Genomic DNA, 19,405 nt, shown 5'->3' with positions numbered 1-19,405 from the left:
AAAACATTCCAAAACCTTACTGTCATACTTCTCTAGATTTGTCCTTTTGCAGCTTCTGTAACTAGTCTCATAAAATGTCATAGGTTTAAAACAGCAGACAAATCTGTCCAGTAGGCACTTGTAACTTTAAAATCTGAAAGCATGAACTGATCCTAAGTAGTTCCAACAATAACAACTGAACATTAAAGCACTGCACATAACTTGAGGTAAGATTTAGGGGAGAATATTACATAAAAAGCATAATTATCTGTACATATTGTATCGCCACTATGTGGTCTAACAGACTTGCCTATATGACTTGTTAGAACATTTGTACGAAACCTTGCATATACTCCACGATAGTTCATTGAATGAGGAATGAATATGCACTGTTCTGAATCATTTGTGTGTACTAATTAAAATAAACAATATCATGTATGCATAAATAGTAAAACTACTTAATAAATATGTCACAGCTGGGAAGGTTCATAAGCAACATTATCATTTGTGCAATTTGCTATGCTAAAAGTGTGTACACATTCTGAGATTTTTGTCCTCGAGAATACACCCCATCTTAAACTTCTCTGTACAACAGCACTATCTGTACAACTCGACCAGTGTCCACGTCAGCAACAACACTTCACAAGCCATTGCAATTATGATGATTAACATAAATCTTCCTTTTCCTGAAAATCATTTAAAAAGTCAAATAAATAACAAGATTGTCCATGGAATAACTTCATGCGATCCAGTGACGAGATCTTGTAAAGAACAGACTGATCATAATGGATTGAATTGAAGATTTACAAACATTATATGACTTAAACCAGTAATGCAATGACTATTATCCACCTCTCATGCCTATATCTTTGTCATGACCCGCCCCATAAAGGCAACATGCACAAGCAATGTTTAGTTTAATATGCAATGTCCACTTACTCGTGAACTTCCCTGAATATGTCTATTTGTGTACTCTCTTCTAAAGACTAAAATTAATCGTAACCATCTTCTCATTATTTCTGACTCACAATTTTGACAGATTCTTCATTTTCAAGTTCATCATAATCTCTTTCTTCTGAGAATAAACAAGACTTCTCTTGCCTCGGAGAAGGAGTGGTGCCGTGGTAGCTTCGTGTTGCTACTGACATGGACTCGGTAATATTCTGTATTTACATTTCACTCCTGCTAATGTTGTTAACAGCAGCTATTGCATACTACCCGAGAGATCAACGGTGTATTTCTCAGTGCAATGGGGTCAAGAGACATTTGGCTGACAGGTGCTTGTCAAACATTGCGAAATGGACAACAGATCAGGCTTGTCAATAGAATAGTCAAAACATGGAAAGAAAGATTAATTGTTGTATCTGGAAGAAATAACTGTCATTTCATATTGAAAACGAAACAAACAGAAGACCAGTGCCACGTAGTCATCTGTTTTGTAATTAAAAATGTTCAATTAATTAAATGTCCCACTTAAAACATGTTCGATTTACACAGGTGAATATGACAGCATGGGTGACTCCAACATTGATTTGAACAATTAGACATTTGACTTTTTTTAGCATAATAACACAGATGAGCGACAGGTTATTTTTTAACAAGCAACTTGTGATGGAGAATACATCTGTAGAATCATGTACAATATAAAAAGTATTTCACAAATATTCAACAGTTTCATACAATCAGGGTACCTGATAGTTCAAATGAGCCATTTTTAGAACGGACACAACCAGTGATGTAAAGATTTTTATCAAATAATAACACCATAACATTGGTTTGTACCTAATCACTATATAAGTTAGAAGGAAACAATCCCCCTTGGCCATTCTAATCCCTTATATGAAATCAACTTGGGTAAACATTACGAAACATTCGAAAACAAATCTGTCCATGAGAAACCCTGAATGGCACTGATTGATCTGTCTATTGACATGGTATAAGAAACATCCAAATTTAGATTTTACATACGAAAATTGCTCTTCTCCTCTTGCCCCCAACAAGTCTTTTATTGAAAAAGAAAATGATTATATCTTTTTCAAACCTAGTATTGATGAATGTTTGCTGGAAGTTTTAGATGAGTGAGTGAGGGCATTGGGTTTGATGTTGCTTGTATTCCACTGTTGTTCAATGTGGGTCAGCATGAAGTGAAGGAAAGCCAGAACCTATACAGGTCTTACATGGTTACCACTTGGCTACCCACAACCATGTGTCTTGTGCTGACAAACCTTATAACATGGGTTTCTGGACACCACTCTGCACAGCAATTGTTGTGCCTTAGAAGACTGGCCCCACTTTGATTATGAAGTATGTGACATGTACTGTCTAAGCAACTATATCACGACCAAAGCCAGGGTTTCTCATTACAGATACAGCTACCATCATTACCAAATTGAAGTGGCTCCAAAAGAGTCAGGCGGTCTGACCCTGCAGAGGAGCAGCATACAGATAGGGCAAAAGTAAGGGCTTTCCAGATGACACTGAAAACATTCTACACAGAAGGAAGCCAAGTCTTGATATTACATTCTGAGTGTGACCTTTACAAATGATCAACTACTTGTCACTAAATTCAAAGATCAATAGCTGGTCAAAGACATTTACTGTAAGATGTACATTAAGCAAAACACATGGATCTGAGTAATCACAGAGACTGTTTGAAAATAACTGAGGTTCCAGTGTGAGAAGTTTGGTGCTACAGTACTAGTATTTGAATCCAGGGACCCCATTAACTGACATGGACGCCAGATGATCGTGCTTAATCTCTTAACACTAGGAGGGGAGTTTGTTAAGACTGCTGCTCCAAGTCTGGCCTTACTGTCTGCTGGAGTGACAACAAAACGAGAGGAGTGTCTTCTCACTAATGATCCAACATGGAGTTGTCCATACTATTTCCAACATCCACATCCATAATCTCTGAAGCTCAATAAACTGTCAACTGGCAAAGGGGGAAGTCCTCATGATTCCAGAGTACGCTGGACACACAGACTCGGTTGTACCTTGACTTGAGAAAGACACATATAGAAACTGTAAGAGGAATACAGTCCAGACGAAAGAATTCGGTTTGACAACATCCTGCCCTGTCGTCACAAGTAGTTAAACATCACAAAATGCTGACATTGTTAAAGTTATTGCTGTTCAATCAGTGTGCTGTTTCTGTTGATATTCTTCACGCACCTGAAAACATACACTGATGTAAGTTAAGTTTCCTTGACTACACTGAACGAGACTAACTCCTGCAATATCTAGCGTCTTGGATACAAGGGACTCTCATTGCAGTACAAAGCACGTGCATAGACAGCATTGGGTTAATGCAGGATTCAACCCAGGTCATTCATGGCGTTACAGTTAAAAAAGCAACGACTGCACACAGACATGGTGTCTTCAATCAATCAGCAGTTTAGCACATTTAAAACATTCATAACACACCACAGGCTCTGTTAAACGTAAACAAATCAAGTCACGGTTTGATGGCGAGTGGATTTGTCTGGATTAGAAGTTCCTCGTTGATTTTAGATTTCGTTTCCTACAACTAAGCAACACTGACTGCTAAATCCATCAGAATTACTTGATTGGAAGCTGCTCACTTGGGTTATCCCTGATGCATAATCATGAGGAAGAAATGTGCCACAGTCCGGCAAGCAAATCTGAATCCAAAAGCATTCTCCATAGTACTCCAAGTGGGAAGAGAGTTCTCTCCCTTAGACTATGTACACAGCACTCCAGTTGTTTAACTGTCAAACTTTTGGCACAAGGCAAGTTGAAATATCAATCCTTTCACAGGCCCAAATCCAACAGAAAAAGTTCACAACACTGCTATAAACATCACCAAAGGCCTTAATTCACTCCAAATATGTCCATTTCAGTTTCTGGCATGTCAGTCCTCACTGAAAGACTTGCATATGTCAATGTCAAATTCAGGTGAAATAGATTGCTAAGCACTAGCAATTTGCACCAAGTATCCATCCAGCCTTTTGGTAAGGGCTGTATCACCATCACCACAAGGTTCCAAGCATTGAGCGATGTCTATGTACATGAAAGTGACGTGCGATGTATGAGGCCATCGCCATGGTAACCTATGTGGTAACCTCCTCCTCCAGCATCGCGTCCAGCTCCTCTGTCAGTCCTTGCAACATATTGTCTATGTCAAACAGCACATCGCCCGTGTCTCCGCCGGGCTTCGTCGAACTGCAACACACAGATGTATCATGATTCTCTCAAATACCTTTGACATTATTAGATGAAACATGTACTGAATTTCCAAACAATAACAACATGTTGTATATAGATGCAACATTCAGAAGTAATCTTTGGTGTGTTATCTGGCATGAGCTTTCACCTATTGACAAATTTTACATAAATTAGAAATGGGCAACAGAATACAGTCCATCAACATGGACTGTTTCTATTTGTTGATCGCAGTGCAAAAGTAAACATAAAAATGGTATCTAAAGAACCCTATAATCTGTGCATAATTATGCAAACTGATGCATACTTCTACATCTGGTGGATTTGATATTCTCTGGTGGGTTCTGGGATTTTGTCCCAAACAATACATTGTTCCAGATAATATTGTTCCATGCACACCATTAAGAACCATTACCACATTACAAAAACAGATTTATCGTTGGAAATGGTAGATGAACAACAGAAAGGATTGTTAAAACTAAATAATTATATAGCCTATGTCAAAGAAAATACAGGTAAACCTTATTTAATGTTTTGAAGCAGCAGAATATTTAAGTTGGTTCCTTAGCACAAATGACAGACTTACACTGGAGCTTTGTCATGGTTGCCTACATGCTGGTGTTGCTGTTGTTGTTTTTGATGTTGCTGTTGTTGTTTTTGATGTTGTTGCTGCTGATGCAGTTGTGCTGCTGGTCTCGGTTTCTGGGCAGGTACAGGTGGACGCATAATTCCTGGAAGATCAAGGCTTGATATATATACAGGAATAACACACTGGGATTTGCGTTGTCAAAGAATCTGAGGCATGAATTGTTTTCATGTTTTTACACCACTATTAGCAATATTCCAGCAAGCTTCACATATTGTGCCCATGTGGGGAATCAAACCAAGGTCTTTGGAGTGATCAGCGAACGCTTTAACCACAAGGCTACCCCACCTCCCTCATTTTCATGAAAAAGTCTGTGGTGAGACACCTGCACATAGCAGAGTATGAAACAAAAGTCAGGGTTCAATTGGGACTTATATAAATTTGATGGCAATCCACGAACAAGTCGTAGTTGAGGCATTCAGCCATTGTTCAAGAAGTACATTCAAGCAGCTACAGAGCACACTAAAGCAGATAAAAGTATGGTCTCACTCGGAATGGTTAATATGATTGTTTTTTTATCTGATAAGATTTGTTTTTACTTTGTTACAACTGTGGAACATTTAAAAAATTACCAACAATGTACGTTAGAATATGCAAAGGTTTCAAGGGAAATGAAACAAGACACTTAATGCAACATGTCTCCACTGAACTAATTGATTAAATGTTGAATAAATGAACAATCTTCTACTGCAGTCTGTATATTGGCTTAAACATTCAGCAATATTTCACCTCTGTCACTGTGAGCTATAAATATAGTAATTTTATTAACTTTCTGCATGACATTATAATAATAATAATAATAATCAAACAACGGTTCTAATCACTCTGCAACTGACTGGTTGTCTGTAAATTTGAGAACTCAAGACAGTATTTACAAACTGAAGAAATTGGAAGCAGGATTTTGGACAATGAATAGAATCTTGTGTCTCTTTATGCTGTATATATCAACACTCGCTCAAGAGGACAATTGAAGATTAGGTTGTTGGAACTAATAATGTATTGTGACATAGGGGCATCAGTTCTTGGAATTACCTTTCTGTGTAGGGTTGGACATGCCAGACACTGTCACTACTGGTCTTGGGCCTGCCGACATCGTTGGATTAGGCTGTGAATGTGAGATCATTGAGTTCTTACTAACAGGGCTATGGCCGAAGCCCATCGGAGTCCGTTTTAATGTCCCTGAATTCTCCTCAAACATACTAGAATTTAAATCTACACTTCTCTGTCCATTCATTCCATCAGAAATTTCAACTATAGAGGGCTTAGCAGCAGGAGTTCTTTGCTTAATTGTGCCAACATTTTCATTGGCAAAAGGCAAAGTATTTGAATCCACACTGGAAGTTGATGACGTCGATTCGAAACTAGTTGTAGAGTCACTGCGTTTGTCACCTAAACCTGTCTTCAAGTTGTCAACCTCAGAGGGTTTCACATTTTCATTCACATTACCCCGAGGTATTTCCTTTGGGGGAGACATGTGTTGACGCAGATTCACCCCGAATGTTCTACCTTCGCTTTTCTGTCCCCCGTATGCCCTCTTTTCATGAGGACTATGAGGATTGTGACCGAGATCCCTCCTTAGCTTACTCTGTAGTCCTCCAAACTCCCCTGCAGCTGCCTTGTCTGATTTACTAGGAATTCCGTAATTGTGAATTTTGGGTGTGATGATATCCATGGCGATTGGAGGAGGAGGAGGCGGGAACTCTTCCCCATCCGAAGATGTATTTTCTTGAGCACCATTCTCCTCCCGCTTCGACCCAAATCGTTGAGAAAGACTTTGCACACAGCTTGCAAATGCTTGCTGCTTGGGTGGGATCTCTTGTTGGTGTTGCTGGGGTGATGCCTGATGCTGGGGGGAGGCTTGATGCTGGGTAGAGGCTTGACTCTGGGGAGCAGCATGATGCTGGGTAGCGGCTTGACTCTGGGGAGCAGCATGATGTTGGGGCGAGGCTTGACTCTGGGGAGCAGCATGATGTTGGGGCGAGGCTTGACTCTGGGGAGCAGCATGATGCTGGGGAGATGCCTGAGGCTGAGCCTGTACAAGCTGCTGGGGCTTGACACTGACAGATGGTGGCCCAGCAGACGTCGTCATCCTCTTCTGTTCCCGAGCTTCTCCCCCAAAGTGTGCACTCTGGTGCATGCTTGGTCTTTGATTGGGCAATTCCTGGACATCATCTCGAGGAGTTGGTCCCTCATTTCGAATTGAGTGTGTTCGTTTTGGAGGAGGTGGTGGTGCTCGCTTGCCCCTTCCTGTTGGGGAAGGGGTGGACGGACCCGAGTCTTGGTTCTGTGTGTTGACAAACAATGGACTTGAGGGTCCTGGGCTTGTGGATTCACTAACAGGCATTTTAGGGATTGCAAGGTTTGGTTTGGGTTTTGGAGCTTTTGGTGGAGGTGCAACATGGGGTGTATCATAGATATGTTCTTGCTGGGACCCAGATTTCGGTTGATTCTTCTTCAAAGTCCCTGAAAACACCATTCCACCCGCCAGAACTGGGTTCTTATTCCCGTCAGAATTACACTCTGACTCATGTTTCTCGATTTCAATATTATCAGGTGAATACTCCCTACTTGATCTTTTTGTCTTAGCAATGATTTTAGCAACAGGTTTAGCTTTGACTTGCACTTTAGGTGCAACTGGAGCCACTAACACACGGTCCTCATCCCGAGGCTGCTCAGTCATGACAACGCCACCAGCAATGTCCTTATCCAATGAATTCCCTGACCGCCGGTCACCTCCTGGGGTTTGAAAAGACTGATATGTGATTGGCTGGCCTGCCATGTCCTTGCCTTCCGGTATTGACTCCGTTGTGCTGGGTGTCCTGCTTGATGACCTCTTCACCTGGATGGCTACAACATCGGGTCCACCAGACCCGGTCGAGTTCTGCCGCGTGAACACACTGTCCCCATCCCGGATGTGCATGATCCTCATCTCGCCGCTGCTCAAGCTGCCACCGCTGCTGCTGGTCCCACTGGCGCCACTGCTGCCGCTGCTCACGGTGGCAATGCTGTCTCCTGACGGTGACTTCTTTGGCTTGGCACCTACACCAAGCTCCTGTACGTACTGGGGTGCCATGTCGCCTGACCACCTCAAGTTGTTCATCTGAGACGGTGGCTCCAGTAACTCTTGTGAGCCACGTCGTTTCTCCACGGATGACAACCTCTTGCTGCCAGACATAATTCTCTTGAGTCTGTCGATGGCTAACATGATCTTTTTCTGGTGACCTGGAATGCCAAAACAGAATATGTATATAATCAAACCTTTTTAGCAATCCTAGCATCGACTTTGAAATCTGAAACTCTTCACATCACATCTCATACACAGCAACGGTTTAGTGAGTATGGTTGGATGCAAGTTATAGCAGTATTCCAAGAGTATCCTGGCAGGGGACCATTAAGCAGAAATAGGCTTCACATACTGTACCCACGTGGGGAATCAAACCCAATGAACCGGAAGCAAATGCTTTGACCACAATGCTATCCCACCACCAGAGATTCAGTTCAAAGGTTTCAATCGCTGAGAAAAATGAATTACTAAATTACATTCCTATCTGTTAATACCCATTTCTCCTTCTAAACACACAATCCTTCCGCATACATCATAAAAACAAAATCATAATTCCACATATCAAATGTTAGGAGGCCAAATAGATTTTAAAAAACCCACAAACTCTGAAAAATATCAAACAGTCAGGGTTTTTTTATATCTCAAAGTAAAGGACAATATCTGATACATCTCCAGTTTACTGCTCTGTAACTGCAGTCAGTACAGTCGTCACTGCACCCTCCCACCACACCAGCCGGGTGCTACAGCCCGATAACATGGCTTCAGATTACATCCCCCATCCTGGTATTGCGGTCATCTTATCTGGCCCTGCAAGGTAGCTTCAGCCTTATCACTTCCTACATTACCCAGGAGGGGGCGGATATATATAGCCATCATCTACCTTGTCACTAGATCAAGGGTGCCTGCTCACTACACATAACATTATGCCCTTAAGGGCTGGAGCAATGCCAAAACAATTTCAAATGTTTCATCACAATGCTGCTGTTTGTATATGAGAATTCTTCTTCACACATCACTTCACTCAAAACAATTAATTTTTTAAACCAAAAACAAAAAAATTGGTACTTCAGTTTATCTACAAAGCTGTTTAAGATGGTAAAAAATACATCTGAAATAATTATATACTAGTTCATGATGGAAAACCATGTAATTTATATCATACACAGATCCCCTGGACAGCTGTCTATCATAATTGATCAGTGCTGAAGGGAGATAACTCTGTAATCACCCCAGCACAACTCCCTCAGGTGATCATAAGCAGGTAACATTCCTTCTGATTTTTTTGTCAATCACTGACAACCTAGAACATTTGTAAAAATACCTCATCCAAAACATGAAAACCACAATCTTTTCAGGAAGACAGATCTACTGTGAACATGTTGACTTATTTTTGGAAAAATGCAATTGTTTTAACACATGTCTCCCAGTGATGCTTAAACAAACCTAAAACCATGCCAAGCTCCATGCTGAAGATGAGGAGTGTTATTTTCAGCACTGTGCAAGCATAAAGCCTGTCATTCTCTACTTGGTCTGGGTGAGTTCGTGATGGTATCACTACATCCCTGATTACAATAGCTGGGCCCATTATGTATTAAAACATCCACATCCACAGCTGGGGGGCCAAGGATAACACCTGAATCATACCCCACAGACAACTACTGCTGGGTGGTAGAGCCGGTGCATGTTCAGGCTGCCTTGTGCACGAGGAAGGCGGCTACTGATATTTGATGCAGGATTCTTTACTCATACAAACAGTTTAGACAGACTTTTTACCCCCCAGTCTTAACACACGGAATAAACAACAAGTTAATCATCATCACTCATGCATGAAACTAGATAAAAACTAAAAAGAATTAGTCCCAAAATAAAACAAACAAGAATTCTTATCTAAAATATTTACATTGCTAATTTGTTTCGATACAGATTTAGTGCCAGCTTTGCTGAAAGGGCCTTAAAGGTTTACTATTATCTCAACAGGAACCCAGGTGTGAATGCGAACATATAACCTTTACCAACAGCTGTGTTAGAGATAGATAAATTTGTACAAGGGCAAAGAATGATCATAGCTACAATCTAACAGCGATAACCACAGCAGCTGCAACAGCACCAACTAAATTCATGTCTGTTAATTCTTTCCACAGTGTTCTAGCAGACAGACATAAGTTCTCTTTATCTTTCCCTGGGGAGATAGCAATACCTTCATCCATTCCAAGCATGACACTTTAGAAATTTAGCAAGAGCAATTACAGCAGCCTATACATATATACAATGACGAGAAATCATCTTCAACTTACCTCCATTCTGAGCAGACACTACGCAATATCAGCTATCTATTTTAACACAATCATTGCACTTATACAGGTTTAACATACTTCAAACCTGTTTTGGAACTATGAATTAAAATCAAGATGCTTACGTAAATATTTACTGACCTAGTTTTTGAATGCCGATTTCCTCTAGGTCCTCCCAAGTGATGTCGGTGACGAAGTCGATGTTGTCGTAGCCCTGTCCGGTCAGTGTCTGGTAGTACTGTCCGAGGCCGAGTAAGTGAAGCCACTCCAGCATGTCATTCTGCAATGTATGTGCACTGAATGTCAAATGTGTTTGTCAAACTCGGGAGATATGTCACGTCAGGAGGTGTGTTGGCCCTGTAGGTCGGGTGTTCGCCTTGGCAGCATGACCACTCCCATGTACAGCAGCAGGATGCCAGTCTTGTTCCACAGGCCTACATCCAGGGGGTCTGGACCAACATGTCTATATACAGAACCAGCAAGGCAGCTTCACAGCCAACCAGTTTAACACTGTCAAACTAATGAGAGATCATGTTCTTCACTAAACAGTCTTCACAGGGAAAGCTGGTTTACTTTTGCAAAACAACAAAACAGATGAGACTGAACCTGCTTTGAAAGTGAAAAACTTTCATGCTTCAGAACAATTTTGAAATCCTGCTTCTATTTCACAAGTCAAACAAACAGGAAAATCAGGAAAGCATTACGTTCCAAATATCAAAGTTGAATTGCCATGCAATGATTCTTTCTGAGTTAGACAAGCAGGGGAATCAGCAAGCATTACATTCCAAAATCCAAAGTTGCATCTCTGAGGTGACGCTGGAATTAAAAGTGATTCTCCTCAACTGGAAACTCTACATCAAACAGCACCATCAACACATCACAAAGTCCACCAAAGTGAAATAACCAAGACACAAGTCTGTGGCCCTGTACATGGGCCAGCCAGCTCAGCCTGATGTGGTACAGCCTAACATGGTATTCTGTTCTATACACTAAGCTATGCTAATATTATTATACATGATGGCAAGTGAACACCTGTGTTCTATCTGTTAAAACCACTAGCTGTAGATGACATCTCTTATCCACACATGGATGAATACAGGCTACTTCACTGAGGTCAGAAACCATGGCAACAGTTTTATTACATATTTCCGGAATACAAAGTCTCTTACAGACAGAATTTCGTACTGCTTTTGGGTTTTAATGCTACACGCAGCAATATATCAGCTATATGACTCAACCTGTTAGCAATTACCCGGTAAGTCTGGATCAGACAATCCTATGATAAATACTGACTGAGTATGGATTTACACCGCTTTTAGCAGCAGGGGACACCAGAAATGGGCTTCACACATTGTACCTATGTGGGGAATCGAACCCGGGTTTACACTTTAACCACTAGGCTAAATGATAACAAGTGTTTGCCACTGATATGGCAATGTCCCCTGTCGCTAAAGAATGGAATATCTATATTTACTACTTTTTATTTTTGGGTCACATTCAAGATGCCTGAAATGACTGGTGTCTGCATAATCACCCAATGTAGACTGTCAACATACTTGAAAACATTGGGTGCAATGTTTTATGAGATATCACCTTTAAGAAGCGGTCAAAGTGTCGTGGTGACCTTGAAGATAAGGTCAAGGTCACCCAAATAAACTGGTGTCTGCGAAATCCCCCAATGTAGGCTGTCACCAAATTTGAAGACATTGGGTACAACAGTTCATGAGATATCGCGTTAACAAGAGTTTGAAAAGTGGTCAAAGTGTCGTGGTGACCTTGAAAATAAGGTCAAGATCACCCAAATCAACTGGTGTCTGGGTAATCTCCCAATGTAGGCTGTCACCAAATTTGAAGACATTGGGTACAACAGTTCATGAGATATCGCGTTAACAAGAATCGGGACATACGTACATATGGACGCCGCTGAATACATAGTCCCCCGTTCCGGCGGGGGACAAAAATAGTGACCACCAATCCACTCAGTAGGGGCATGATGTGGCCATGTCAATAATCCTGACAAATCCATCTATATAGTCACCTCCTGTGACTAGCAGATGCTGGGGGACCTTGTAACACAGACTTCCCCAGGGTACATCCATTCAGACCCTATATACACTATCACATACACCAGCACTGGATTGTAGCAGCTGATTAGGCAGTATGCTGTAAACATTTCTCCATCCTTTAACCATATTTTACACACTACAAGTGCATCTTTGAGGATGTTTCTAATCAATCTCTGTATATCTACTAAGACTTAATGCAAACCTCCATTGCTAAAACTTATGTGGAGAAAATACCATTTCCAAATTTCTGTCATAATGATCTTCCCAAGCAAGGATATTTATATTTCGAATGAAATTCAGATTAACATCACATCAGTGTTTTTCAGCCACATTATGTTTACTTTGAAAGTAAGATGAAATCCAGTTGATTGGACAGCAATTGGATTCAGATCAACAATTTCCAAATTAATGAATCATAGGTTTGTAGTAAAGTGTCTTAAAGGAGCACTGTGCTTCCTAATATTGAGTCCAGACAGGATAGTTCAAGACTGTGAAATCAGTGACAGGTGTGAGCCAGTGTCTCGGAGTTGTTAGGATTACCTTTAACCGAAAGGAATCAAATTTGAGGCAGGAGATATACAGTGGAAGCCCTTTAAACCGGCATTCGTTGGGACCGGCAAAAAACGCTGGTATAGAGGGCGCCAGATTGGTGGGCTGCCAGTTTACAGGGCTTCCACTGTATTAACTACTAGAATCTATTTAGCTTTGACTGCGATTTTGCTGAAAACTAATCCCCTTTAAGTACACAACATGCTAACACTAATAGCTCTGAATGTATATAATTTTAATAAAAACAAATAATTTATTTCAAACTGAAAAGGAGCCCTAGTGAGATGGGAGATAAACCTGAGGAAATCTAGACTTGCTTCATTAAGACGTTCAGTATTGCAGAAAAGGCTGGATGGAAGGGACAACGATGTGGTTGAGGGAGTGTGAGACAGACTCCTAACAGCCCTGAAGGTTAGATTGACAGGGTAATGGGGTTGAAGGGGCTGGACTTACAGGGCCTACACGACAGGGTCAAACTGACATATCATCAAGGCCTTGAGATGCAAACTCTGACAAACTCCACTTATATCTTTACATAGCATGTTCTGCAGGTTTACATACCGGTTTGAAATCTGGTATTCCATCATGAATATTCATGCGTGCTATCTCAGCTTTTAACCTCTTCCGATGTGCTGGCTTGGTAATCCCAATGGCTGTCAAATCCTGCAATGACAACATGCCATACGTAAACTATCTACAGTTCAAGATCTTCAAAATGGGTTTTATTGCATATTTCAGTTATCTGAATTGTAATCGTTCAGCACAAACATATCCCCACACATCACCGCTGGAGACACTAAGGACCAGCATGTCACATTTGTACTGATGTGAACTCATGTTTTTCAAGTGATGAGTAAAGAGCTCTAAGCAGGGAGAGCTGTACCTCCTCCTCTTCAGTCCTGCTTCCCAAGAAAGTTGAAAAAACCCCACACTTTCAGATAACTCACGTGTCACCCTAAATCATTTGTCTTTGTTCTATTCACACTGCATGAAGACCGTGGATGTGCTTGTGCTACCCTTTCAAGATTACAGGTATGCTGCCAAAGCATTGTTGTATCGGTTGGACCTCGTTATCATGACGGAGAAAGTTGATAATTCTGCAGTGGCCCTCGATACAAAACAACCTTGAGGACCCCTGCCCTTAATTGCATAATTGCAGAATAAATATAAAAATAAATTCTTATAGGGTAGCTTAATATTGTACAGCACATCCATCTGTGTCAACGTCATCTTACCTCGGGAGTCATGCGTGAGATGGTGGGCATGTCATATCCAGCTTGGCTGAACTTATCATAGTATTCGTCAAACTTGAGGTCACACAGCCAGGCATGGAGCACCTCATGGTCCTGGAGGTACAAAACATATAATTATTTTCCATTCCTCACTGAAGAAACTATCATCTGATTGGCCAGATCTGGTAAGAACATATGAAAGTCATATTGCCTCTCTGTACAGGTATCAGTTTTGTTATTCAAACATATGACATTTATTTTTTTATTAGTAAGAAGCATAAAGCAACATTTCTGTTGAAAAGTTTGTAAAGACAAAAACAAACGAATATATAAACTACACTTTTCTCAACAAAATTGAACTTGAGGGATTAAACAGAACTGACTGTCAAGCTATTAAAATTCTTCATTATTTCTTTTTATGCATAAGATAGAAAATGATGATTGATGTAAAATAAAATATCAGAAGTTTCCAATAGAAAAGATACAAGTGTCCTGCCATGCAAGTGTTGCTCTAGAAAGGGACCCATGACGATCTTGGTTAGAATTGGTCTTCAGCAACCCATGCTTGTCATAAGAGTTGACTAACAGGATCAGGTGGTCAGGCTCACTGACTTGGTTGACACATGTCATCGTATCCCAATTGCATAGATCTATGTACATGAAGTTGATCACTGGATTGTCTGGTCCACATTATTTACAGACCTTCGCCATATAGCTGGAATATTGCTGGGTGCGGCGTTAAACAACAAACAAAGAAACACTCTAGAAAGGGAAGCAACTGACTGACCTGCATCCCTGCATGGAAGAGTTCCGACACGTTGATGGTGCTGGCGTAGCCAGACTCCTCTAGACGATCAAGACTGCCCAGACTGGAACTGGACGTAGAATGGTAGCTCTGTCTGGACGACACACCCGACTCATAACTCTGGCCTGACAGGCGGTGCTGGCTGGAAACCTGCACATTCACCAGGTTGTGTACCTGCAGCATAACAACCCGATCTTAGACACAACATACACCACTGTAAAACACAGTCATCGACTTAAAAAAACACAGTAAAACCATAGAGACTTCCAGCAACACTGTATAATAACACTGTCTCAGTCTTCCTTATAACACTGTCTCAGTCTTCCTTATAACACTGTCTCAGTCTTCCCTATAACACTGTATAATGACATTCTTATTCTTCCCTATAACACTGTATAGTAACATTGTCTTAGTCTTGTCGCTATAACACTGTATAATAATATTATCTTAGTCTTTGCTATAACATTGTATAGTAACATTGTCTTAGTCTTCCCTATAACCCTGTATAATAACATTGTCTTAGTCTTCCCTATAACCCTGTATAATAACATTGATCTTAGTCTTCGCTATAACACTGTATAATAACATTATCTTAGTCTTTGCTATAACACTGTATTGTAACAGTCTTAGTCTTTGCTATAACACTGTATAGTAACATTCTTAGTCTTTGCTATAACACTGTATAGTAACATTATCTTAGTCTTCGCTATAACACTGTATAGTAACATTGTCTTAGTCTTCGCTATAACACTGTATAGTAACATTGTCTTAGTCTTTGCTATAACACTGTATAGTAACATTATCTTAGTCTTCGCTATAACACTGTATAGTAACATTCTTAGTCTTTGCTATAACACTGTATAGTAACATTCTTAGTCCTTGCTATAACACTGTATAGTAACATTATCTTAGTCTTCGCTATAACACTGTATAGTAACATTGTCTTAGTCTTCCTTATAACACTGTATAGTAACATTGTCTTAGTCTTTGCTATAACACTGTATAGTAACATTATCTTAGTCTTCGCTATAACACTGTATAGTAACATTGTCTTAGTTTTTGCTATAACACTGTATAGTAACATTCTTAGGCTGTGCTATAACACTGCATAGGAACATTATCTTAGTCTTCCTATAACCTATAAACTTAGTCTTCTGTATAGTAACATTGTCTTAGTCTTCGCTATAACCTAACATTATCTAAGTCTTCCCTATAACCCTGTAACATTGTCTTAGTCTTCCTTATAACCCTGTATAATAACATTATCTTAGTCTTCCTATAACCCTATAATAACAACCTGTATAATAGCATTATCATAGTCTTAGTCTATAACCCTGTATAATAACATTATCTTAGTCTTCCTATAACCCTGTATAATAACATTGTCTTAGTCTTCCCTATAACCCTGTATAATAACATTATCTTAGTCTTCCCTATAACCCTGTATAATAACATTATCTTAGTCTTCCCTATAACCCTGTATAATAACATTGTCTTAGTCTTCCCTATAACCCTGTATAATAACATTATCTTAGTCTTCCCTATAACCCTGTATAATAACATTATCTTAGTCTTCCCTATAACCCTGTATAATAACATTATCTTAGTCTTCCCTATAACCCTGTATATAATAACATTAGTCTTAGTCTTCCCTATAACCCTGTATAATAATAACATTATCTTAGTCTAACCCTATAACCCTGTATAATAACATTATCTTAGTCTTCCCTATAACCCTGTATAATAACATTATCTTAGTCTTCCCTATAACCCTGTATAATAACATTATCTTAGTCTTCCCTATAACCCTGTATAATAATGTTATCTTAGTCTTCCCTATAACCCTGTATAATAACATTGTCTTAGTCTTCCCTATAACATTGAATAACTGTAAAATGACAGTGACTTGGACTTTTACACAACGCCAAGCTCTCCAAAATCATTGTAAGAAAACACCATGGTGTTACAGTTCGAAACAACAGTTATTTCATGGTGGTCAGTTCTAATCTGGCAGGAAAAAAGAGATGGACATCTTTGATGCTTGTTATCATGGTTAAAAACATGAACATGGCCATGGATCACATGGATCACAATTGGGCTAATCTGGGCTTCAAACCCCCTAACCAGCACATCCAGCAATGGAGGGATACGATTCCACAAGGCAAGATACAGATAGACCTGCCCACAGAGCATGGAACAACCCACATTCTGACACAGACAGTGTACAAGATAATAGACTGCCAGCATTTGATGTCCACTGTGAGAAGACTAATGTGATTAGGACACAATGCTTCTACCTCAACACCTGACAGTCTTCTTCTCTGATGCAATGGACCACAAGGCCCCTGTCAATATCTGATTAAAAAACCTGATACTCTTGTTGTGATCTGTCTGTCTGATGTCTGCCTGACCATAAAGCAATCAATCCATTAGAGTTAGACAAGCTCTGTTAGACTAGAAGTGGGTTGGAAGTCAGAAACATTTGCTAGCCTTCATGAACACTGCCTGGCTTTGACTTGATTTAAGAAAATTAGAATTTAGTAAAGTGAGTTTCTGTTCCCTTCTGACAACTACTCCTCTTCACAGAATGAGGTGTAAATCATACATAACTTTGGAACTGTAAGACACTGATCAGATATCGCAGGGAAAGACCAGGGTTCCAGTGCTACGACAGTCTTAAGCCTTAAGTATGTGAGTTATGACAGTCTTGGCAGTAATATCACCTCCTGGAACAAGCACCAGGAGAACAGAACTGTAAGCTTGTTCCGGTCAACACAACTACAAAGTTTTACGACCCACACACCACCATCAAACATTAATATCTAATTCTGCATTTCCAACCCAACATTACCACAAATTCAACACTTGCCATTACCATAGCACATTACTAATTGAAAATGCCTTTCCTGTGATCTACAGTAAAAAACAAAACCTGAATTGTTTCATTTCGTAATTCCTCTTATCAATTTAAGTATGTTTGTTATAAAGGTTTAACTTCATAAATAATGTCCATCACAGACAAGCCATGTTTCTCTTCAACCTCCCCAGGAAAGATTACAACATAAAGCACAGTTTGAAGATTCACCATTTGATGAAGTGATCTTGTTTCGGAAGCTGAGATGTGCATTATTTGTGCAAAGGGTCTGCAAGCCTATTGGTATAAGAAAGACCGATGACTCAACACACACTAGCTACATACAAGCATGCAGGCTTTTCAAGGTGTGTATGTGTACCTGCATGCATCTGTGCACTAGAATAGATTTACCGTATGTGTATATTTGTTTGTGCAGAGAAGAATATATTGCTCTTTACACAACACATCTTTATAGTTACAGCAGACCTTTTTTTCTCACTGCCGAATTTGGCTCTACGAATTGAGAGATCAACAAAATATACACATGCACATGTCAAGGCTAACTGGAGTTCAGGACTAGCTGTTCTTAATCTTATTAGAAACCAAACAGTTTTATCCCTTTGTTTAGATTCATGGGGATTCTGGGATAAGACTGATCTGCATCAACATAATACTGGTTGTAAACCGACAATTGGATTGGTGAGGTGAGGTGAAATTGGGTTTAACGTCGTGCTTGAGAATGTTTCGCTCATATGACGACGTGCATGCGTGTGTATGTGTATGTGCGGTTGCTTGTACTAGCCCAGACTTAAGCTGGTTTTATAGTGCCAGCCCACTGAGATACCATGCCGCAGTGAAGCATGAATACCCCACTCAGACACCGAGCCGACCAGTCCTTGTTGTACCCAGTAATGCCGAGCGCCAGGCAGGGACCAACAAGTACCATATTTTAACGTCTTTTGGTATGACGCAGTTGGGGATCGAACCCGCGACCTTCCGCTCTCGGTGGACGGCTCTAACCCACCACGGAGGTGGTCGACAATTGGATTGGGTGGTCATACCTGGTGACTTGGTAAATAACGTGTCATTGTACTCTTACAGCATGGATCAATGCTCACCATGTCAATCACTGGATTGGTCCAGACTAAGTTATTTACTGAAATAATATTTCATGCATCGCTAAAAACCAAATAAATAGCACAAACTAGCATGAGTGAGTGAGTTAGTGAGTTGATCAAATGTTTTTCACCCATCTGATTGATCAATGTCTGAGTTTGGATCCATGCCATTGGAATAGAACGATCCACAAACCACCCAATACACATTTTTGTCTGTTCTTTTAAAAGCATGAGTTTAGGGAAACTTCATCTGGGAGGTTGAAAACACTGTAAAGGTTGCCTTTTACTTCAAACTTTGATGAACGAAAATAGCCAGCTAACAGTATCAGCAACAATTATCTCTGATGAACACAGTCATGTCTGTGGAGCACCGACACAAGAGAAAAGCTCAATTTCTAATGATGTACTGATCACAAGATAGATCTTCAGATATCACCTACAAATGTCATGTAGCAGATATATGTCTGTGATGATTTGTCTAATGATAACTCTCAGGTGACTCTCAAGACATTGCCACATATCTGACATTAGATCTAAGGGCATCCTACAACAATCTAAGGACCTGAAGACATTTGAAATATCCCAACTGCACCACAAATCACAATACAAAACCAATAAG

General features: G+C 40.2%; 1 protein-coding gene across 5 annotated transcripts in view; it reads right to left on the bottom strand.

Moving 5' to 3' along the window:
• Window positions 1-2,829: 2,829 nt before the first annotated feature.
• The window catches only part of LOC124261467 (caskin-2-like), a 229,068-nt gene continuing 212,492 nt past the window's right edge, over window positions 2,830-19,405 (bottom strand). For all 5 annotated transcript variants that reach the window (XM_046695780.1, XM_046695781.1, XM_046695782.1 and 2 more), the window contains 7 exons: window positions 14,797-14,988; window positions 14,013-14,123; window positions 13,339-13,440; window positions 10,304-10,442; window positions 5,840-8,029; window positions 4,748-4,892; window positions 2,830-4,161 (listed from right to left, as the gene is read on the bottom strand). In XM_046695780.1, coding sequence (XP_046551736.1) covers window positions 4,050-4,161; window positions 4,748-4,892; window positions 5,840-8,029; window positions 10,304-10,442; window positions 13,339-13,440; window positions 14,013-14,123; window positions 14,797-14,988 — 2,991 coding nt within the window. In that variant the 3' untranslated portion in view covers window positions 2,830-4,049. The remainder of the gene's footprint in view (window positions 4,162-4,747; window positions 4,893-5,839; window positions 8,030-10,303; window positions 10,443-13,338; window positions 13,441-14,012; window positions 14,124-14,796; window positions 14,989-19,405) is intronic.

This window comes from Haliotis rubra, unplaced genomic scaffold (genome assembly GCF_003918875.1).
Source record: "Haliotis rubra isolate DU_JTF1 unplaced genomic scaffold, ASM391887v1 Scf8, whole genome shotgun sequence".
NCBI lineage: Eukaryota > Metazoa > Mollusca > Gastropoda > Lepetellida > Haliotidae > Haliotis > Haliotis rubra.
Note: the sequence above shows the minus strand (reverse complement) of the source record. Positions and strands in the feature narration are given on the sequence as shown.